We start from the raw sequence: 23,721 nt of genomic DNA, 5'->3' as shown, positions 1-23,721 counted from the left end.
GCCTCCTCCTTTTTTCCATCAGTGGTCCAGGTGAACATCCTTGAGATGGAGACGGTGGCCAACTGGGCCAAGTTCACCATCAACATCCTCTCTGTCTACAAGTGCCGTGACGAGCGGGTCAAGCGCGGTGACAACTTTTTGTGGATCCACCTGAAAGACCTGTCCTGCAAGTGCCCCAAGATACAGATCAGCAAGAAGTACTTGGTCATGGGGGTCAGCGAAAACTCCACTGACCGGCCTGGACTGATGGCTGACAAGAACAGTCTCGTCATCCAGTGGCGGGACGCCTGGACCCGCCGCCTTCGGAAACTGCAGCGGCGGGAGAAGAAGGGCAAGTGTGTGAAGCCCTGAGGGGTTTGCACCCGCCCTGTCCTCCATGCCCAGCCCCAGGCCAGCTGGGCACTGCCAGACTGCACCCACAGACTCTGTACATATATATAGTGTGAACGGACTCTTTGTCTATAGTGTATATTTTGGCAATGGTTTCCTGTTGTGCGCGTGTGCACGGGTGGGTGTGCGTGTCAGTCCTTTAAGTGTATATTAAAAATAATGCGGTAATGACAAACCTTTAATGAGGAGCCAAGTGGAGCGAGGTCCTGTGGGTGCCTGTCACCTGAAGGAGCTTGAAGGGGATTGGTGTCCTGCTCTGGGCATTCTGGAGCTCATTTTCAAAGCTTTTATATTCCCATTAACACAGTAGTCTTCTGCCCAGTGCTGACATCTCAGCTGACAGCTCTCCCTTCTCCAGCATCCGTGGTATGATTCTTCCTCACTCTGAAAATGTGCTGCTGCCAGACCTCTCTCTGCCTTTCTCCTTGCCCAGGAGGAACAGGAGGTCAAAGTTATCTGTCCCACGTTCCAATGTTCAGGCAGGCTGAGTGGAAACTGTCTAGTGCTGCAGAGCATCCTGCCCCAGGAGCTCCACCAGGAAGGACAAGTTTAACTTTTACAAGGCCTGATTCCCTGACCTTGGGCTCACATGGGCCAGCGCTGCTGGCTGGGGCAGGACCTGTGAAGTGCTGCAGTGCCATAGGGAGGAGCCAGGCTATGCCAGTGTGCTGGTGGCCTCTGGGGAGAAAGGGACAGACCTGGCAACCCCTGGTTGCCACTGTCCTGGTGCCTAGTCCAGACAACCCAGTGAGAAAGACCTGGACACACCATTTTCCCCTCTCATGTCCACCTGCTCCATCTGAACCTGAGCTGGACTGGACAGGCTGACCAGAGCCCTTGTGAATCATCATCCATCTACCCGGGTCTATGTGCCTGTATTCTCATTTGGTACCAATGGACATAATTCCACCTGTTTCTGTTGAGATGACACCAAGTGACCGCCTGCCTTGGTGAGCATCTTCCAGAGCTGGCCAGACTATGTGCTCTCCTAGGAAGAATTGCTGAGGCCAAGGTTGTCCAAGGAGATGCACAAGGCAGAGGTGACAGGAAGAGAGAAGAGTTTTCATTGATTCACCTCTAGTCTTTTATATCTTCTTCACCATGTATTAGCATCTGGTTAAACAGACACCAGTATCTTCCCATATTGAGATTGTAGCGGTCTTGGCGTAATAAATACAAATAGAAATAATAGGTGCTCTGACAATAGATATTCCTCTCCACAAAAATATTGCCTTGCTTATTGAGGGGTTGCTCAGTATGGGGTTTTAGCTTACATCACAGCCTTGCAGTCCATTAGGATGAAACTTTACTCTTTCCAGCCTGCAGCAGCTTGTGTGGACTCCCCATTCCATGGTAGTGCTTCTGGGTTTCAGCATCCCAGGGTGGTGCTGGAGCTTCCAGCTGAAGAGACTAGTGGAGCACTGTTTGGTTTCAGGACAAGGGAGAAGGATCTAGGCCCTGGGAATGTCTGTGTGGATGTGGAGGTGCACTGGTGAAGCTGCTGGAGATGCTGGAAGTGACCTTTCAGAGCTGTGGAGGGCCTGCAGTGCCATTGTTCAGGTCCTGTGGGTGCTTGGGTGCCCAAGTACCAAGGGCACAAGCAGAGGTGTGGGGAGGCCAAAAGCTGAGGAGTAATGGGTATGTGGGACCACCTGGGCTTGGATGAGCTGATGTTACCCCCTCTCCCGACACAGACCCTGCTCCCTCCTCTGTCCCCTCTAAGATGAGGGGACCCTCCAATCCCTGTCTCCTCTTGTTTGGATAGTCATAGAGTATTGGTCTCTGCCATGAGATGGCTCTTGATTTGGTTAGACCACCCAGTTCTTCTCTTCCTCCCCCATCTGCTTTCACCAGACTTGCTCTTGGCTCAGGCTCACTCCAACCCCATGCACCCAACAGTCACAGAATGGTTTGGGTTGGAAAGGACCTCAAAGATCACCTCCTTCCAAGTCCTGCCATGGGCAGGGACACCTTCCACTAGACCAGATTGTTCAAGCCCCATCCAACCTGGCCTTGGACACTTCCAGGGATGGGGCAGCGGCAGCTTCTCTGGACGAATGCAGGTTTCCTCACACAGAAGTCAGTGATGGAACACCCTTTGGATGTGCAAGGACAGGACTTCCATCAGGATCATTCCTTCTGTCCCAGACACGGCTTAGCATCACCCCATGGGGTGTGGGAGTCTTTTGACCCCTCTTCTCATCAGGCACTCTTCAATGAGCCCAGAAAGAGCAGTACCACTGTTCAATGGGCATGGATACTTCTCAGGACAGGACTTCAGCAGCATGTGGTTTCTCCAAGCAAGGAGAGGCACAATGTATCTGTGTTCCACAAAAACAGTGGGCACAGCCTTCTCAGGCAGGGAACTCCAGGGTTTCCTCTGGCACCTGATTTCTCCTCCACTGAAGTGGGGCACCTAAAACTCTTTGAGGAATTTGGTGATTGGAGTTCTCCATTTCTCCTCCCAGACAGCTCTTCCCTCTTCTTTCACCTCTTCCATCTGGGACTATTGAGGAAGGATGGCTCCCAGCTGGCATCTCAGTGTCCTACTGGGGCAGACCAGAGAGGCCAGAGCAGAACTACCACCCCATGGCCTGTGCTGAGGAGAGGAGTTCTCTCCCTCTCTCCCTTTGGTTGGGGAATGTCCTAAAATCCTGGCTGAAAGACTGGAGAAAGCCATCCTGGACCTTCACTGAATCTGATCTCTGAAGGACTTTCCCTGACTTCCCTTGTTTATGTCACCTCCATGTCCAAAGCAAGAATTCACCTTTCTTATTCCCCTCCCTCTGCCGGACATGGTCAGCTGGGAACTGGGGACTGCACATAGATTTAGCTGTAACTGGGATGCTGTAGCTGGATCACCCTGAGCTCGTCCCAGGACACCAAGGGCAGTGGAGGAGGCACCACAGATTTTCTCAGAGGTGCTGCTCATCCTGCCTTGGAGATCAGGCAGGGTTTGGGGCACACACCAGCATGGGCATCATTTGGTGGAGGGCTGCAAATCCAGGGGCAGTTCCACATCCACCAGCATCCACCCAGCCCTGTCCAACCCTTTGGTGGTGGGGAGTGCTTTATGCCACTGGGAGCTGCCAGAGCCCGTGGGTGACACAGGGCAGGGGGCTCACATATGTCACACAGTCCTGGTGGCTGCAGCCAACAGCTGTGAGATTTGCAAGGGCAAGAGAGACTGCAGTGCAAACTCTGCTTGGCACTACAATGCAGTATGTTTTCCAAAATAGCTCTTCAAGAAAAAAAGTATTAACACAGCAAAGCATCAGAAAAGCCTTTGGAGCGCTCCGGTGCACTCCCAATTCCTCGAGCACGGATCCCTCGCCCTGTGCAGCAGCTGGCCGAGCTCAGTGTGCTGGGAAGCACCGTGCTGGGACCAGCTGCTGCAGGTGGTGGATGCCGGCCCACGTGGGAAGGCCCAAAGCCACCACGCACATTTCCATCCATGTTTTTTATTTAACAGGTCTTTTCCCAGTATTCAGCTGGGGCAAAGTATTTGAGACACAAAGGCAGCGGAAAGAGAGGCCAGGTTTGCAATTTCCCCCCTGCTTTGGGACTGAATTTTGCAGCTGGTTGAAATTTTTCTCATTTCAAAACGCCAGTGGACATTTTTCATGAAAACCCGGAATTTGGCCAAGGAAAGACACAAAATATGAGAATAGTACAGAAAACGCAATGCTCTTTTTCTGTGTCATCCAGCCAGCTCCACTCACGAGAGATCACAGGAACTTGGACAGCTGAACCTCAGCCTGAGTAGACAGACAAATGGATCTATGTGTAGAGTATTTTTCATCATTTTGCTCTTGGTAACCAAAGTCCACATAAATAAAAATTGACTGCATCACACAGGAAAACACGCTCCCTAGGTAAAATAGGATCAAGCAAAGAGCATTTTGCTTGGCCAACAGGGCACAGCTCAGTGCTGGGGTGTGAGAATATTCTTCCTGGTGAGGAGCTGAGCCTCTAAGAAGGGCAAGACCTACTTAGAGTGACCCTTGTCATAGTCAGACCTGGTCTTGCTCTCCTGAAGCTCTCTGGTACACAGAGCAACTTCTGTCCATGCTACCATGCCGATCCAAGTCGTGTCTTCAGTTGTCAGAGAGCAGTGATGGTGGCTCTGCCAGCCCATACTCTCCAGTCTTCTGTGGTTAATAACACGGACAATCATACTTTGCCCCCTGTGGACATGGTGCTGGGCAACTGTGGCCTGCTGCCACTCCTCAGGTGTGTCCAACCAACCACATGCTGTCCATCCAACATGTGCCACATCCTCTGTCCCATGCCCTTGGTACTGCAGCACTCTGTCCATCACCCCTTACCCAAGCATGGTGTTTCACTTGGCACTTTACAACCCTCACAAGTCTTGTTAACATCCTAAATTTTGCCTCCTAAGCAAAGCACAGCCTCTGCAATTCCCAGCCCTCCTCCTGTCCTCCAAATCCCAACCAGTGCTCTTTCACCCACCCAGCTCCTTCCAGAGGGCTATAGGACCAGGGCAGGGCACACTTTTCCCACTCGTGACCATGTCAAACAAGCGTTTGGGGAATTTAGTTGCTCCAAGCGTCTCTTGTCCTTGCAAAGCTGTGAGAAATGTGCTGTTCTTCAATATAACTAGTGTATTTTTACCAGCCTTGGGGGCACTTATTACATCAGCGTTAATCACCTGTCATTTATTTATTTGCTCTAGTAGTCCTTCATCCAACCTATCTCCTTGTTCATCTTTACAAGGGCACAATTCTCTGTTTAAACACATTCTCCCTGTGTGCACAGGATATACAGCACCTGTGTGGGGTCTGGGGGCATGGGGAGGCGGGGGGCTCAGTTCAGCAGGGCCTGGGGAGCAGGGAGACAGGTCGGCTGTGCAGGGGGAACATGAGGAAACCATTAATCGAAGGGCTGGCCCATGCCGTGTTTTCCTAAGGAAGAGCCGAAGATGGGGAACAGCTGCGGTCAGCAGGGCACCATCTGGAGAAACCCGTCAGCTCCCTCCTGCTGAGTTTTTCCCACCTCAGTGGCAATGGAGAGGATGAGGCAAGAGGGAAGAGTGGTCCCCACCAGCGCCCTGAGGATGGGGGATCCTGCTGCAGCCCCGGACCTGAACATCCCCGAGCTGTCTCCAAGGCAGCTGTTGTGCCAGGAGGTTTGCCAGCAGCACAGGAGTCATGGCACAAAGAGAACATCCCACCCAGTTCAGCACATGGCACTGCCCCATCAGAGCCATGGCAGTATCCCCATGTCTTGGGCTCAGCACCCTTATGCAGAAATCACTGATTTCCCTGCATGGGGCAGGATCAGACACTCAGCATCCACCAAAGCTGGTGCTCTATTTACACAGCCACAGTGAGACTCAATAAACAGACAATGTTTTCATCTTGGACAAGATGCTCTGCTCCAAAATCTTGGAGAACCAGCCTCTCCACTGTCAAAATAAACACCACATACTGCTTCCCCCCCCCGCACACCCCCATGATAGGAAACCATTGCTGTGAAGGAGCAGGGAGAGGTGGCAGTTCCAGAAGATGGCTGGTCCTGGAGCATTCCCTGTCTGAGGGCAGGCAGCAGCCAGCCCAGGCACACAGTCGCCAGCTGACCCCTGGGTTAGCCACAGTGGGGATCACGGTCCTGCTCACAGCACAGGGAGTGAGGAGATGAAGATGGGCAGAGCAAATCCAGCTCAGCACATTCGAGGAGTCTGGAAGTGCCTGGGTTGGGTCTCTCCCTGGCACCAGCATCCCCACAAAGACCTCTGCAGCAGCAGTGGTTAAAGCCAGGTGCTGCATCCTGCCCGTCCCTTCCTGTCCCCTGCCTGTGTCCTGCCAGACAGATGACAGTGGGAGCAAATAATCTCCAGTGCTCAAAGCTCCAGGACTGTGCTATGGGTCACTGACCCAACCTCAGGGTCATTTGCGGCTTTTGGTATGTGGTGACTCTTGAGTGTCCCTTCCCAGCCCTGCTGGCCACCCATGCTGTGATCCCTGTGGCCCTGGGACAGGATTGGTGCTGCCTGGGGCAGTGTCCTGGGAGCCCTTGGTGCTTCCCATGCTGGGGCAGCTGGGGTTTGCTCATCCATCAGGAAACCCAGCCGACCCCAACAGGCTCTAGCTGGCATCTTGAGCCAGAAATGAGGTGGCTTTGGCCAGCACACACATACAGACTGTCCCTTTTCCAGCAAAACCAGACAGTACCTGGAGCTGGGAGTGAGGCAGGGTGGCCAAAGGGGGCCCTTGGAGTGGCGGGGCAGTGCTACCTCCACACCAGCAAGGCTCAGTCATTTCCGTGCCCTGCCCAAATCTGAGCCACTGGCAGCAGCCCCCAGGATGTTGGTCCCCACCTCCATCCCCATACCCCTTACTCCTCCCTTCCTGAGCAATCCCTTTCTGTCAACCTGCTGGCTGTAGGGGGAAATTCCTGGTCCTGACTGTTATGCAAAATTAGCTCTCAGGGAACACCTGGTGGAATCGTGGGGCCTTCGTCTGCTCCGGGTGCTTTCAGACTTTTCCCTGGCATCCAGTGGGACAGCCATAAATCTCTGCTACTGCCTCCAAGTCGAACATTTCCTCCGAGCTCCATTATTAATTTTCTGAAAGATCCCATAAACCCCCAGATGGAAAAATATGGAGATATTTGCACATGTGCCGTAAAACACATTGCCCATCTATTTCAAATGGATGTGGCAATATATAAAACATACTTAGGGCATGAGCCAGGTTTCACGGTATTTAAACAAGGCAGCATGATGTAATTGGAATTTACAGTGTAAGAGCAGATTGAAGCTGGGCCATGGGTGCGTACCATATATCTCGGATGTCCTGAAGATTTGGCCTGCGCTAGAATGACAAATATCTTTTATACTTGTCACCTATATTTTAAGTGGATGAACAGCTCTTTTCATGAAATATAATGGTTGGAAAATATATTTTTTTTCCATCTGAATTTTGGAGCCTCTTTGGAGAGGAGAGGTCTGCCCTGTTCCCTGTAAAGAGCATGATTCCTAGGGATGCAGGTGTCTCAGGGTTTTGTTTCCCTTGTCCCTCAGCCCAGATGGCTCCTGTCCATGGGAAGCACAATGCCACCACCTCTCCCACTGCATGGCCTCAATGGTGGGGGTGAGGACCTCAGAGAATCCATGGTGTGGGGTAGGGATGAAGACCTGCTGCCCATAGCCACTGTCAGATTGGATCGGACTCTGCCCAACCTGGTCTAGTGGAAAGTGTTCCTGTCCATGGCAGGGGGTTGGAAAGGGACGTTCTTTAAGGTCTCTTCCAACTCAAACCATTCTGTCATTCCCTGGAGCAGGAGAGGGCAGAGAGCCTCAAACACTGCTCTCCACTGCTGGGAAGAGCAGCAGGATCTCCAGGGGCTGCTGGCAGGGGCACAGGCAGGAGCTGGTTCAGGAGAGACCAGCCAGTGGAAGTGGTGTCACCATCAGGTCCCCAAGAAAAAGCTGTGGGGACAGCTTTCAGGTGCCTCCACCTCCCTGCAGTGATGACAGTTATCAGGGCAAGTGGTGGGAACCACTCCACAACCAGGTCATGAGAGGATGACGGGCGAGGAGGGGATATTTAGGGACCACCCAAGCTGTCCCCATCACCAGTGCAAGCATTCCTCTGCCACCCATCCCAGGACAGGGGGTAGATGGGCACAGCAAGGCTGGAAAGTTTTTGACTCCAGCAGTCCAGTTCCTTCCGGCAAGGTCCTGATCTTTCCCTTCTCCGCACACTGCTCAGACCCCCATGATGCTTGCCAATGTTGGGAATTCTGGGGAGGTGGGGGTTGCTGAGGGGCTACAGGCATGCTACTCTTTGCCTGCTGCTCCTTGATACTGACCCAGCTGGGAGACCTGCTGGCACAGACCATAGTCTGCACCTTGTCACGGGAATATGGTGCCCCATGGTCAGGGCAGGGACATAGTTATGGGCCCTGTCCAAGGGACAGGGTACTCCATGGCCTGGAAATCCCCCTGAGTTCCACCAGTCAAAGGGAAAGGCAAAAAAAGGGAAAGGCAAAAGACACCAAAGGATAAAAATTTGAATTTTACTCATAGATGGCCTGGTGGCTCTATCCTAGCCAGTGCCACTGGTGGACCGTGGGCACAGGGCTGATGGTGGCCTGATCACCAGCCCAAGTGTGCCAGGGTGCTGCAGAGCACTGGGGTGGCTGTGGGCACTCAGAAGGGTACTAGGGAACTCATCTGCAAGCTGAGGAGCCAGGAGCCTCAGCACAGAGTCCCCTGTGCCTGCCAGCTTCAGGCAGGGCTGGTGCATCTGGTCTGCCCAAACTCATTGTCCCTCTCTCTACCCCCATTTGAGCATTCAGAAAGTTTGGACGAAAATTTTTTTAAAAATTAATAAATCAGGTCCTTCCCTTCCGGTGGGAGGAAAACCCCTCCAAAAAATGTCAGTTAGAAATAATCCAAGTGATTTGTTTGGAAAAATTTGAAGTGCAGGTCCTCCCAAGAGCCAGAACGGTCTCTCAGCCTCGCTCTGCAGAGCCAGGAACCAAAAGCCAAGACCCCGCTCCAGGACAGGAAGCCTGGATGCTCTCATAGCCATGGCTCAGGCTAGAACCCAAAGGAACTGCAGACCACCTGCAGCCCAGCCAGGGCTGGACCACACGAGCCCACCTGGAGCACCCCCAGGGCTTTCCAAATGCAGGAATTCAGCTTCGGGGGACTGGGCTAGATGCTGAGGAGAGGGACAGTCAGCTGGCTCAGCTCAGGCAAACTGGCTTTTTCAGAGGGTAAAACCAGCTGGATTGGGGATTTCCTAACCAGCTCTTGACAACCAAGCATGGTGCTGGACATGGATGAAACACGGGACTGGTGTATGTTTCCTGTTGGTGTGGAAACGAAGCTACTGCTCCTCAGCAGCCCCTGAGCTGTCATCCCATGGGATCTTTTCCTTCTCCGAAGCTCCAGACTGAATTCCTGCTCATGAATGAGCTGAACTGCTCTGAAGAAGCATGTGAACAGCCATTAGCTGGACAGTACTTGTGGTTTCTCGAGTTCTCCTCTATCATGTTCTGAAGGGCTCTTACTGTCAGACAGAGGTCCCTGAGGGTTTCTCGTGAGATTCAAGTGTGTACAGCACAGCAAAAACTGCTCAGCAAGGTCGTGTGTGTGCACCCCCAGCCCCCAGACCTCTCGGAGACCCAGAGATCAGAGGATATTGAGCATCAGGTCTCTGAAAGCTGATAGCCTTTCCATCATGGCCCCAAGGGAGGCACTTGGAACCACTTCCCAGGCTGGGGAGCTTCAACCTCACCAGGCCAAAGCATCAACCTCACCTGCTGAATTTTTGGTTTTCTGCTAATAATGGGATGTGTCCTGCAAAGGGCTTTGTGCTGAGTGCTCGCAGAGGTGTTTGACTCCTCAAGTGCTCTGGAGCCAGTGGTGGGTCTCTCAAGTGGATTAAATGATGTAGAGCTGCATTCTACCATCCCCAGTGCCTCTTAATGGCACATTTCTCTGAGATGAGCTCTTTCAGGCCTGTTGTGGCCATACACATGTTGTGATCAGGTCCTTCTCTAGGCTGACTGCAGTGGTCATCCAATGTTTTGGCTCTTTAACTCAAAGGGGAACAAGGCAACAAAATGAACTTTTTTCTTGGACACCCCTGTGGAGTTATTTCTCCAGGTGCCATTAGAGATGCAGGAAGAGGAGAAAGCAAATAGTTTCAGTCCTTTGGCTTTACCTAAAGAGTCTACTGACCACCCTTCCACCACAGGAAGGGTGGGATTGCAAGAGGCTGGGAGCATTCAAACCCAGACAAAGCAGCTCTGACAAAAGGATGGAGCTGTCCGTGATGGCTCAGGAGGGGATAGTGTGGATAATGGGAGATAAGCAAAGTGCTAGCAATTGTGTCTGAAGAGATTGCAAAGGTGGCAGCTCTAGGCCATCAGGGGCCCATGAAGCCCTTGCCTGTGTGGCACACACTGGGCACTGAGGCTACAGGCCTGACCAGCACATTAGCAGGAGTCAAGGAACTTGACAGAGAAACCACATTTCCATATATCTGGGTCATCCTTTCACACTCTCACCACCCTCCTCCATCTTTCTCTCATTCATCTCTCTCGCCTCTGACCTCTCCCCTCTTCCCACCAAACTTTCTCTTTTCCCAAGTTTCTTGTTGTTTGGCTGCTCATTCTCCCACTCCTGTCAGGGATGATAAATCACCTCTACAGATGAGCGTCATCAACATACCAGGCTCATCATTCTTTTGACCTCCTCAGCTCTAAGTCACTTCCAGGAGGTAAGAACTGGTCCATTTCTCCTTTTTCCTCCAGTAACAAATCCTGTTCTCACCAGTTCTACATGTGTAGTGAAGACTGCACATCCCTCTGGCCATCATGCTGTGCATCCAGCTGGGACACCTCGTGATGAGGAGATGCCCATGTAGACACACCCCTCTCTTTCTCTTAATCTCCCTCACCTTGCTCCCCCTTTTCCCTTCCCCCATCACACATCTGCTCACATAGTTCCAGAAAATTTGTTTCATATCACCACTGAGCCATTTATTTCTTTCCAGAGAGTTAAAAGGCTGTCTTCCTTGATTTAGTGAGTCAAGAGTGCCTAGGAGGGAGCAGAGAGAAGAAAAGAATGAAAGAAATAAAATAATGAAAAAAAGTCTTGGGAACATCTGGAGTTGCTCTTAAGCAAGATGCAATATTCTTGGCCAGATGTTGAATGACTGGCTTCTACTTAGGAAATGTCAACATGTCAGATGCTGAAATCCCACCCGACACCCTCTTCCTTACCTTCCTTCCCCTCATCCTTGTCCTGCTCTTCTTGTGCAGCACACAGCATCCCGCTGGGATGGCACCAAGAGGAAGGGGTAGTTTGTTTGGGACCTTGATGGGTGTCATTGTGAGGCACCAGTGGGCCAAGCTCGTCACTTGAAGACCACTGATTCACCAAGCAGAGGGCTGTGGAGAGACTGGGTGATCTTGCAGTGGTGCTGCTTGCGCTGGATGAGGCAGAGCCAGGCAATGGAGGAGGAAGAGCTCCAAGGAGGCTTGTAGTTGGCTTTCTGCTCCCACATCTCATTATGGTGGGTATAAGGAACCCAAGGTTTATGGCCAACTCTATGGAGGTTTTGCAAGCTGGAATCTATCCTCATGCCCCAGCACTGCCCAGGTACCAGGAGGAGCCCTCCAGGGCTCATAGAGGGCCTCCCACACGCCAGAGATTACACTTGGTGCAGGATGACCAGGTTAAAAAGAGACCTGCCTCCCCTTCCAGTGAGAGAGGGAAAAGGAGAGTGGAGAAGTAAAGGACAGCTGAACCAACCCTCCCATCACAAAAAAACCCTCTGCCTGCATGTGTCAGGTTAGCAGGCATTGCACGGTGATGGTTTGGATCTGCCCACAAGAGGCTCCGAGCCACACCAGCAGTGCCCATGGGCAGGCAAACACTCCTGCTTGGAGAGGGGTCACTTTGGGCGCTGCTCTCCCCAACTTCCTGCTAGCTGGAGGGTCCCAAAGCCCACTCAGGCTCTTATTAATGCTTGAAGAAACTGAATAACCACAGGCAGAAGGAGCATCTTCCAGCTCTTCAGAGCAGGGACAGGTACCACCTTAGCCAGCAGACCAAGGCACATGTCCGGGTCTGCCTACTGCCTTCCCTGCACATGTTTCTTCTTCCTGGACCAAAAAGTGATAGCTGGAAGGCTGAGAGCACAGTCACAATGCACTTCTGGGACCTGTCCATCTCCCCATGGCTCACAGCCCCCACTACTCTGCACAGGCAGCACTGCAGAAAGACACACAGTCCTCCCATCTCTTCTAGTCCCAGCCCTGCAGGTCCCGAGCTGGGGTCTCCATGGCCAGGACAGTGGGGATGTGCTGAGGAGGTGTCAGCTCTCCCAGCTGATCAGTACAGGCCTGCAGCAGGAGGGCTTGGTCCTTGCCATGGCCTGGTGCACCAGCAGGCAAAGTCTGGGGTAGAACAGATGGCAGATGGTTGGGTTCACCCTCTCTAGGTGCCCAGAGCCCCAAGTGACAGCAAAGTTTTGTTCTCCCTCCTGCTGTATGTGGGGACATTTACGGTCCTTAATCCATGGAAAGGTGACCAGGATATGATCTGCATGGAAACAGAAACAACTCCAAGGAGTAAATCAAGTCCTGGTCCCCTTTCTGGAGGATCGCCCTCCCCAGGCTGCCTGGGAAAGCCTCTGACTCTCTATCCTTCCACAAGGATGGGATTAGAGGGTGCAGCCCCGTGTTACATGGGGTTCCCTCTCCCTTGGAGCAAGCTGTCCTCCAGAGGTGAAGGTGGTGTGGAGTGGGGCGACAGAGAACCGGACAAGCAAGATCCTCTGCGAAACCCCCACGGGGCGTCCCCAGTGCCGTGCCCGCAGCCCCCGGCGGCGGGGCCGGGTACCGGGCGGGAGGGGAGCGCAGCGCCGGGCAGCCGGGCTCAGGTGGCCGCAGCGGGAGCGTGGGGCCGGGAGCGTGGTAATGACAACCAGGTGAGCGGGTGGCGATAAGCCCCCAGGAATGCGGCGGCGGCGGCAGCTGCCGGCCCGCGAGTCGCTCAGCCCTTGGATGGGCCAATTAAGTAAATAGAAAATTTGGAGCGCGGGATCAAAGCCCGAACGCGCGGGCTTTATTTATATGGAAAAGGTCAGATTATATTGGCAGATGTGTTAAAGGAGCGAGGAAAAAAAAACCTTTCAAAAACATTGGCCCTGATTTGAGGTTTCCTGACGGGCGGGACGGGGTTTTTCCTTTCTTTTCGGGCCATGGGTGCGTTGGAGAGCTGGCAGCGCGCTGGGGGCAGCTGGGAAGGGTATGTCTGGTGCTGGGCTTACTGCCCCTGCCCACCCACCTCCTGGACCCTCTGCCATCAGCACAAACCCCTTATATATATGTGCCAGCAACAGCGTCCCTCTGGCTCAGACCATCACCTTGTACTTGGTGGACCCCCAAGTGATGCAGAGTTAGTCTCCAAAGTGGACCTGACGGATTCTGCCCAGTGCTTCCCCCCTCCGTTCCCCCCAGCAGCTCCATCAGTCCTCGACTCTGCACTCCGAGGTGATGCCCCCTTCCAGCCAGTGTCACCCTGGGTGTCCCTGGCCGTCACTGTCTATCCCAGATCCCTGTCCCACCAGTGCTCTGCTGCCTTTTTGGTTTTCCCGGCTTGCAGAGTTGGGAAGCTCATCTGTGTGATGTTCCCCCAGAAAGAGCAGAGTGCTGCCATCGCCTTGCTCTGCACATCATGCTCCCGGGGGGCAGGGAGGATTCCAGGATCAGCTGTCAGCGATGAGCCTGGGGACATTCCCACTGCCCTCAGCACTGCCAGCAGTGTTTTGGAGCTGACGGTAAGACTGGGACTGGAATGGGTCCCCTCGGGTCGCACTCCAAATCACCACCTCGCCACTGGTGCTTGGCCAGCCCCCCCGCATGGCAAACAGGGGCAATCACCTCCTTTAGCACTCCAAAACTGCAGAGGGATGCCAACTTCAGCATCCCGCATTCCCCAGGCTTTGCTCTGTTTCCCAGAAGGAGCGTGGGGGTCCCAGCTGAGGAAACTGGGGCAGGGGGGTGGGAGGGGAGAGGGGTAATGCCGTGCGAGCAGTGAAGAGCGGCAGTATCCAGCAGCAAGGTGGGGAGGTGGCAGGAGGGACCTGTGATGGGGGAATAGAGGAATGCGTTCGCCTGGGCAGGAAATTGTTGGGCCCGGAGAGCGCGGGACCCGCCTGCTAAGAAAACAAGCGGAGGCCGAAAGACAGCGGGGGCGCAGCTCGGGCGGGGGGGCAGGAAGGGGGCTCCGGGGGCAGGAATGCCGGCTATGCTCTTGCTCCGGGCAGGTGTGCTGGGACCTACTGCTGCACCAACTGCTGGACCTGCTGCCGAACCCACTGCCGGCCGTGCCAAAGCTGCAGTTCGGCCATGGGACCCTCATTTCTTCTGCATGGGCAGGCGTGGACCAGAGCAGCAACCCCAGAGGTGCAGTCAGCTCATCTTCTACTCTTGGCCTGGCTATGCCACAGTTTTCCCAACCTTAAAATCACCCGGTGCATCAGTCACAGGCAGTGGCAAGACCCATCCCGGGGTTGCTGGGATGGGCACAAGGTGTCTGTGGGGTTGAGAATTGCAGGGATTTGCTGTGCCATGCCCAAGGGAGCTCCTGCTCTTCCATGTTATGGGAAGGAAAGCCCTCTGTCACCACTGATCACCATCCCAGGTCTTCTCCACCTGCAAAGTGGGTGCCACCGAGGCGAGCAGAGCCCACAGGGGTCAGAGCAGGTCAGACTAGGAACAGAGGGAAAAGCTGGTGATAGTCCTGCTGAAAAGGGATGGTGCAAGAGGGTAAAACCAGAGTGCTGTCTAGGGACAAGAGGTCTCTCATGTTGGCATCTGCCACATCCTGGTCTCCCACGGGGCTGCCACCAGCCCAGCTACCCACTCCAACTTGTCTGCACCAAAGGCTGCTTAGTGCAGTCCTTGGAAGGGACATGTCTGAGTGGTCTCTGTTCCCTTTAAGGGACAGCATGGCACAAAATGCCACCTGGATCACAGCACTGCTTGGAAACTCCACCAGTGTGTAATACAATATCTGGCAGGGGCGTCTACAGCTTTATCTGCAACAGATCAGGTTGGAGCAAAACCTGAGACAGCATCTGGAAGTGGTTTAACCCTCACCAAGTTTTGCATGAAATATCAATTTTCCACCCCTTTCATTTAATTTATTGAAATTAGGAGGGAAAACTCCCCCTCCTCCCTATATCCTGCTCAGAACCCCTGGGTTCTCCTCTGGGCTGCAGCTTCTCACAGCTCTTCTGGAAAAGCAGAGGACATAATGGAGCTGTATGTCCAGCCAGGAGCACCTCCCCATGCTGCGTCAGGCAGTGGGGCTGTGCCAGCACAGCATCATCAGAGGGGCCTGAGAGGAAGAACATTGTGCCAGGCCACAGGCAGGGTCCAGGCAGGATGCAGGCAGCAACAGGAGCAGGATGGTGTGGAGGAAGTCCATGGTGGCCAGCGCTGAGGTCGTTGGAGCAGGGGTGAGTGCAGCACCCCAAAGCAATAACCTGAGGGAAGGGCACAACTCATCACAGGGAGCTGGGCAGGAGCCATGCAGAGCAGCCGGTGACACCACGAGGGGCTATGCCAAGCTGTTACCAGTGCTGAGGCTTCAGAGGATGGATGTTTTAACCAAATCTGTTGTTTTCACCCCAGACTCCATTGTGCTGAGCCACAGGGCCCTGCTGCAGAGCAGGGACACATGAGCTGCTAAGGAACCATCACACACAGTGAAAAATCAGCCAAACTCTGAACTCCGCTTCAAACTGTTCCAGTAGCTGCTAGGCTCCACAGCCTCTTCCAGAAACTTTCTTTTATCCCTGGAGGCAGAGGGACAGAAAAGGACAGCTTTAGGAAGGGCAGTGTCAGCTTTGCCACAGGCTCTGCCTGCCAGGAGCTGCCAGCCATGTCGCAAGGGGTCCAGAGGAGCTGGCTCATATATGTGCCACACTCACAGGATCTGAGCAGGTGTTTCCAGGATGGAGCTGGCAAGTTGGCTTTGAGGACAGCAGAGGGACTATGTCATTCCTGGCACAGGACAGCTGCAGAGCATTGTCCCAGGGGAGGGCTGGCAGGGGGCAGGGAACTGGCTCTCTTCCTACTGTGGGGACAAGGTGCAGGGGTGAGGAACATGCCAGGCTCCTGGCCAGGAGGGATGTGAACTCCTGAAAAACCAGGAGCTGCACTGCCTCAGAAAGAGACTTGGGTACTAAAATAACTTCCAGGCTGGAAGCACATCCCAGACCTTGCCTGGCAGGAGGCAATGAAGGCAGATGTCCAGCTGCCTGCAACTCTCTGGCACAGATCCATCATGCCATGGGGACAGTCCTTGCAAGCTCTGTCTTGGACATCTGAAGAGCACGGGGAGTGTCTGGAGGTGGCACCAACCCAGGCTGCCTTACACAGCCTGGACATTCCCCTCCAGGAGTGGGATGGGGGATTATGAAGCTGCTTGTCCCCTCACTGGGTCCTGGGGTGGAGGTGGACAGCACAGCATAGCTCTGTGGCAGGGTCTGTGCTGGTTGTCCCTTGCTGCACAGCTCCACCCTGGCTGTGCCACAGTTCCCATGGGACTACAGCACAGATGGGACCATGCAATGCCATCACCATGCTGCTGCCAAGGCAGAACACCACTTCCTGTCACTCCTGCTCCTGCAGAAGGGTGGATGGAGGAAGAGGGGCCCAGTGTGTGCATCATTAGGGTGCAGTGAGTGGGAAGGGGAGGGGGGTGAGGGCTTTAGCTCCCTCATGACCCAGAGATCTTCTGCAGGAGGCATGGGGGAGTCCTCTCCTCTACCACGGTGGGGGCTTTAGAGCTGCTTCTCTCCAGCACAGCCCCCAAGCCCTGCTCCCCACCCTTATGCCTCAGGAGGGGTTGGAAGTGTGTTTGTTTTCTGCTGGCACTGGTCCATGCAGATCCCAGCTGCCAGGCAGGGAGGGGAGACAAGGTGAAGCCAAAAGCTGTACCATCAGGCGTGTGAAGCTCAAGGCTTAGCTGTCTTTGATCCCATCCTTCTCCTCCCACTCTCATCCCCAGAGGACTCTGTCTTCCCCCCGTGCCGTGAGCAGGTCCAGAGCAGAGCAGGGGATGTGCCCACCTGCAGCAGCCGCAGGCTCAGGTGCTGCACTGAAGCCCTTCTGCTCTGGAGACAAAGGGGGTTGCTGTAGGCTCCAGGAGCCTTCCCAAACACAGGCACCCCCCAGCATGCTGCTGCCTCAAGATCCAGCTGTGTCCTCATCCAGATCCAACCCTGCAAAGAGTGGGCACAGGCTGGGGCTGGGCCCTGGTGCAGGACATCACCCCTAGAGATGAGATCCCAGTGCCCATCCTGGGCTCTGTGCTGAAACCACACTGTTGCAGGTGTCAATGGGACGGCACCCAATTCCCTCTTGTGAGGTGAGGAAGCAGAACCTTAAGGGACACCAGGCAAACCCATGTCCCAGCTGGGGGTGCCAGGGAGGGACAGGCTGTTAGAAGAGCCAGGCCCCCCACACAGCCAGATTTCAGCTCCTCGCAGTGCTCAAGTGTCCCACCTGCACATCACAGCTAGGGAAACTGAGGCTTGGCAGGGGGCAACCTGTCCCACCCTGGCCTCAGCAAGGTGCCACCAGCATCCCCTTGGGCATCTGGGGATCTGGGGATGTCCATCCCCGTGGCATGCCAGGGTGGAAGCAGGATGTGACAATTCTCTACACACACAGTTCTCTACACACAAACAACCCCTCTGGAGTTACTTCCATGCACTCAGTGATGGCTCCATTCCCCAGAGCCAGAGCCAGCAAATTCATCCGTGGCAAGCAGCCTCTCTCCTCCATCCCTGACTTCTCCATCCTGCAAACCCCTGGGGTGTCCCAGGGCCCAAAGCCTCCTCCTTGCAGAGAGTTGCACTTGTTTAATTAGAGGTGTGAAATGATCTCATTAAACCCGCGCTGGGCTCAGTCCAAACTGCTCCCGCATGAATGGCTTGATTCCATTCTGCTTTATCCTTTTCTTCTTCATTTTTTCCTTTCTTTTTTGGCTTGGTTTCCAAAGCACTCAAAGTTTCTGCACTCATGGTATGTGTGGGTATGTCTCTGTGTCCAGCTAAGTGCTGAAGCCACCAGCTAGTTTCAATGGGAGTTGGTGGAGGGATGGAGAGTTCCAAGTTCTCCCCATGCAATTTCTAAGAAGGCTGCATCCTCAGCCCTGTTTTCACTGGACACAGCAGAAGCCAGGTAGAGCCAGACAGAGCAGGAGCTTTTGAGATACAAATCCCAAAGCCAGGGCTCACCCTCATTAAACCTAAGAATAATTTGCTCTTTCCTACTGGAAATTTTGCCTTGATGCTGCTTTGGCTGATTCACTGCAGGAGTCATTTTGACTGAAACATCAGTTTTAAAACACTCTTCCCATCTAACAATTGCAGAATCACAGAATGTCCTGAGTGGGAAGGGATCCATCAGGATCATCCAGTCTAAATCCTGGTCCTGCACAGACACCAAACAATCCCACCCTGTGCATCCCTGAGAGTGTTCTCCAAAGGCTCCTGGAGCTCTGGCAGCCTCAGGGCTGTGCCCATTCCCTGGGGAGTCCGGGCAGTGCCCCAGAACCCTCTGGGGGAAGGACCTTTTCATCATATCCAGCCTAAACTTCCACTGACACAGCTCCAATAAGACCAGCTGAGGAGGAGGAAAGGAAGAGCAGAGCAGTGTGAAACTTGTCCAGGGCACTGCCCGGGAACTGTGTCAGAGCATAGAGCTCACACCATTTTACCCAACTAGGATTAATCCCTACAGATTATTATTAAACCTTGTCAATAAATCAGCTGTGGGGGTGCTTTCTAGACCTGTCAGACAGAGGGATGGCATTGCATGGGTGTGAAGGCAACCTGACCACAGCTGGGAAGGCTGTGTGCCCTGCACTGCCACAGTGGAACAAGGCTGGGGCGACCCGGCACGACCGAGTGGCAGCAGAGGTGCTGTGGAGTCCCGGAGGTGCTGAGCCATCCTAGTCCTTCCCCTCCTGCCACTGCCCTCCAGGGCAGTCCCTTCACGTCCTCCTCGCTCCCGCTCACTGCTCAGGCCCTCACTCCCCCCTTTCTTGGCCGGGTGTTTGCCAGCACAGGTGCACTCTGGTCCCCCCAGCCACTGCGATTTTTTTTAATTAGACGATAAAGAAAGCGTCCTTTTGAAGCAGGTAGGAGATTCCTCACATCCCTGGCATTGCTGGGCTGCCTGGCTGTAACCCTATTCCAGTTAAAAGCTTTCTGCGCTCGTCCACAGCCCCACACCTGCAGTCAGATCCTCGCGAGCTGCCCCCTCGGCCACTCGTGCAATTACCCAACGTGATGATTAACTGAGGGAGCACGGGAGGGACGGGGCCAGGTGGGTCCCCCCCACTCCGGGCAGCCCAGCACCCAGTGCTGCCTCTGGAGAGCTCTGCTGATGGTGGGCGCTGGAGGGACCTGGGACTCAGAGTAACTGTCCCCTCCCCGTGCCCATCTCAGGAACCGGGTGCATAGGGATGTTTGGCACAGAGCCCGAAACTGGGCCGGTATCTCCGCTCTTCCCAGCCTGGTGGGTGACAAGGGGAGAGGAAACCAAGCACTGGGACTTGGAGTCCTCTTCTGGGCAGGGTCTCTGCTCCCTGGCCTCAAGCAGCCTGGAGCCCTCAGGCAGATGGAGCAGATCCTCCTGCACCCCCCCCAGTGCGGTCAGTCCTAATGCCCATTCTGCCCGCAACCCCGCAATGCCTCCTGTAGCCCAGCGCATGTCCCCAGCACGTCCCCCCCCTCGCGTGTCCATTCACCGTGTGTCCCCACCTCGTGTGTCCCCTCACCGCGTGTCCCCTCACCGCGTGTCCCTTCACAGCGTGTCCCCTCACCGCGTGTCCCCTCACCGCGTGTCCCATCACCGCGTGTCCCCACCTCGTGTGTCCCCTCACCGTGTGTCTCCCCTTCGTGTGTCCCCTCACCGCGTGTCCCCTCACCGTGTGTCCCCTCACCGCATGTCCCCTCACCGTGTGTCCCCTCACCGCGTGTCCCATCACCGCGTGTCCCCTCACCGCGTGTCCCCTCACCGTGTGTCCCCTCACCGCGTGTCCCCTCACCGCGTGTCCCCTCACCGTGTGTCCCCTCACCGCATGTCCCCTCACCGCGTGTCCCCTCACCGTGTGTCCCCTCACCGCGTGTCCCATCACCGCGTGTCCCCTCACCGCATGTCCCCTCACCGTGTGTCCCCTCACAGCGTGTCCCATCACCGCGTGTCCCCTCACAGCGTGTCCCCTCACAGCGTGTCCCCCCATCGTGTGTCCCCTCACCGTGTGTCCCCTCACCGCGTGTTCCCTCACCGCGTGTCCCCTCACTGCGTGTCCCCTCACCCCGTGTCCCCTCACAGCGTGTCCCATCACCGTGTGTCCCCTCACCGTGTGTCCCCTCACCGTGTGTCCCATCACCGTGTGTCCCATCACCGTGTGTCCCCTCACCGCGTGTCCCCTCACCGTGTGTCCCCTCACCCCGTGTCCCCTCACAGCGTGTCCCCTCACCGTGTGTCCCCTCACCGTGTGTCCCCCCCTCGTGTGTCCCCTCACCGCGTGTCCCCTCACCCCGTGTCCCCTCACCGCGTGTCCCCACAGGCCCGGGCGTGCCGAGCCGCCTGTCAGCGCCGCACGGCTCCGTGTGCTGCCGTTATATTGCAGTAAAATTCACTCGGGCATGTGCCTGTGTGGTCTGCGGCAGTGCCCCAGCCAGAGATAACCCGAGCGGAGGGAGCCCCAGGCTGCGCTTTGAATCTTCTCGTCCTTTGCCAGCCACCCCGAGTGCCCGAGCCCCCGTCCCACGGCCAGCACCTCCGCTCTGCTCCGCCGAGGTGCCCGCGGAGGGCAGCGGTGACGGCATTCAGATCTCACTGTAAATCAACTGCTGCGCTCTGGCAGCTCCATTTCCACGCTCCCGTGTTATTCTTCCACTCAGTCATGGGGAGAATGACTCTGTTTTCCTTCAGCAGTTTTGGTCCTTTTCCCTCTTTTCTTTCTTTCTTCCTTTCTTTTTCAGGGCGAAGGATGGGGTCAGAGCGAATATTCATTTCCACGGTTCCAGCTCATTGAGAACAATAAGGGCAGTAAACAGAGGGCAGCATTGCTCAGGAATGTGAAGCATTTGCCTGCGGTTTAAAATTACTAATTTTTTTACAGGCAAGATTTTTTTTTTTTTTTTGAGACCTTTAAGAACAGGCCAAATTCAGCTTCCCCACATTGCCCTCTCCCCAGGATCTCTGAAATCTTCCCCCTCGCCAGGTTTGTTGCAAATTGGCACTAAGTGTGAGGGGTGATGGAAGGCTGCGTGAGCTGGGTGTCCTGGGGCAGCCTGGCCCTGGAGCAGCAGTGGAGGAGAGAGACACAAAGTCACCACTTGAAGCCACCCAAGTCCCACCTGGTACCTGAATATTTTGGGGATGGACACCAGACAGAAGCGCTGCTGCCTGTGCAGAAATGAGAATGAAATGTGTCTGGTAGGGAGAGGATGCCACCCTGGGCATCACTGGTGGTGGTCTGGGCTGTGGACAGAGGAAATTGCAGGACATGCGTGGCCTTCCCAGGATGCTGCAGGGCAAAGCCAGGCTGTGCCCACATAGAAATCTCCTGCTGCTCTCAGGGTTGCTGTGCCTATCACGAGCAAGGGTGGAGGACATCAGGGCCACTGGCTGCTGGCAGGGAGCAGGGATGCCCCAAGGTGCCCCAGAACAGCCACAGTCAGCTGCTTGTCTCCCAGGTACCCTGCACTTTCCCAGTCAGCTGGACAATTCCAACCTCCAGCAGTGGAGCAGGCACGGAGAAGAGCTGTGCTCCACCACCGTTCCCAGTCCAGAGCTGCTCCCCACCATTCCCAGTGCCATTCACCACCATACAGCCCTACAGCTGCTCCTCTTGCAGCCGTGGGACCTGGCCTGGGGGCACCTGCAGCGTGTGATGCGAAGGCACATGTGCTCCTGCCCAGCTGCACCAGTCCCCATGTCTCAGTCAATTCCTCCCCTCAGAGGGGGCACAAGGACCAGGAGAGTCAGCTGAGGACATTTGGGCTCACAGCTTCACTTCTGAAGGAAACGGAGGAGGGAAATGTTTTATTGAGAGCAATTGCTTTCATAGCCTGGCCCCAGCAGACACCCAAGCATCCTGTGTCAGGCTGATTAGCTCCAGATCCACACACACTGGGTGTGTGAGGATGGCTGCCTCCCACTCCCCACTCCCACAGCCCCCAAAGACATTCAGGCTCCACTCGCAGGGAGCAGCTGCAGTTCCCCCCATCTGGATCCTCTTTGCAGATCCAGCTCCCAAACATTTTGCTGCTCACCCAGAGGCTGAACGGAAACATTTGGGTCCTTTCTCTCTGCTTGCATTTTCCTCTTTGTGGCCACAACCCGCCCCCCTGTGCCTTATGCTGTGGCATCTGGGCTCACCCTGGGCTTCTCTACCCTGTGGGACATCAGGCAAAGGCCATTGCAGATCCTGAACTGGACCCCACAACAGGATCAGCCCAGGCTAACGGATGTATATGGAGTCCCCTGGCTGATGCAGTTTGCTTCCACAGGCCTTTTACAAGAGCTGAACAACTTGAAGAGTCACAAAGCATGAAGGATTATAGCAGAAAGTCCATAAATCAAGTAAAAAGACACGGACATAAAGCTGGGAAGACATTTGCCTTTTATTGTCTCTTCAGACAGGCTTAGCATTTAAGGGCTTTTATCTCCTTCTTGTGGCTTTTCAGTTGGGCTCCAAGCCAATAGGTACCTCTTGTCCTTATTCTGCATTAAATTACATCACGAGGACAGGAGCCTGGGGAGCAGATTGCCAGGATGACGAAGACAATGCATCCATGCCTGCTGCCAGGAAGACTCACCTTGCCTGGGCTCTCCTCCCAGTGGCTGTGGTAGCTCTCCTGCCCTGAGAGCCTCAGCCTGTTGTCCAGCCTCAGCTGGTGGGAGGAACTGCTCTACCCACAACTTAGGTGATGCTTTGGAACTAGCCAAAGAGATTGCAACCTGTCTGGAATTAGTCTGGATCAGACCCATGCCCACTAAAAGCCTGGAACACAGAGCTCAGATGATGGAGAGAAGTCCCAAAATCTCAAGGGCTTGTGCAAACAGTTGGGGAAATCCCATCTTTCTTCCTAACAGACAGTGCATCCTTCCTGCTCCCACTGCCAACAGAGATCCCAAAGCTGCAGTGAGCCAGGGGCACCCAGCTGATGGGCTGGGAGCCCCAGATACCCCCAGGACTCCTAACCACAGGGTATGGTCAGGATGGAGCAAGCTGCTAGAGTGAAGGAGTGGACTTATTGCAGGAGAATCCCAGGGAAAACACTGCCTTGGCCAAAACACCCCCACAAACCAGCCAAGAGGCAGGAGCTCGTGGTGAGCTCGCAGCAGAGGGGAGGGCTGTGATGGAGAGGGTGCACAGCCTCCCCAGTCTGGCAAGCAGACCCCTCAGCAGGGTGACTGGCCCGGCTGCAGTGACCCACAGTTTCAGGACAGGCTGTTCGTGCTACAGAGCTGGGTTTGCTTAATAACAGGCTTTGAATTGAATGTGCTTTTAGCAGGGTTCCCTGCTGACACCAGACATTGGCTGTGTGATGAAAGACCTCTGCTCCCCCAGGCCAGCACCCCATGACTTCCTTCTCCAGACCTTCCCCTGTAAAAGTTACTCTCTCCCACAGAAGGTCCTGGGGAGTGTCAGGGCATAGGGAGAGTGAAGGTGGCCATTGGACCCCCATCTCACCCATGCCTGCAAGAGGTCTCCCAAAACACAGTCATGGTCCCCAGAGG

The 23,721-nt window shown here is 54.9% G+C and overlaps 1 protein-coding gene across 3 annotated transcripts in view; it reads left to right on the top strand.

The window, feature by feature from the left end:
• NTN3 (netrin 3) overlaps positions 1–549 on the top strand; it is a 31,834-nt gene extending 31,285 nt beyond the window's left edge. For all 3 annotated transcript variants that reach the window (XM_040079627.2, XM_040079625.2, XM_040079626.2), the window contains exon 8: positions 23–549. In XM_040079627.2, coding sequence (XP_039935561.1) covers positions 23–351 — 329 coding nt within the window. In that variant the 3' untranslated portion in view covers positions 352–549. The remainder of the gene's footprint in view (positions 1–22) is intronic.
• Positions 550–23,721: the final 23,172 nt, after the last annotated feature.

This window comes from Hirundo rustica, chromosome 15, assembly GCF_015227805.2.
Source record: "Hirundo rustica isolate bHirRus1 chromosome 15, bHirRus1.pri.v3, whole genome shotgun sequence".
Classification (NCBI taxonomy): domain Eukaryota; kingdom Metazoa; phylum Chordata; class Aves; order Passeriformes; family Hirundinidae; genus Hirundo; species Hirundo rustica.
The sequence above is the reverse complement of the archived record's forward strand: the minus strand, read 5'-3'. Positions and strand labels throughout refer to the sequence as shown.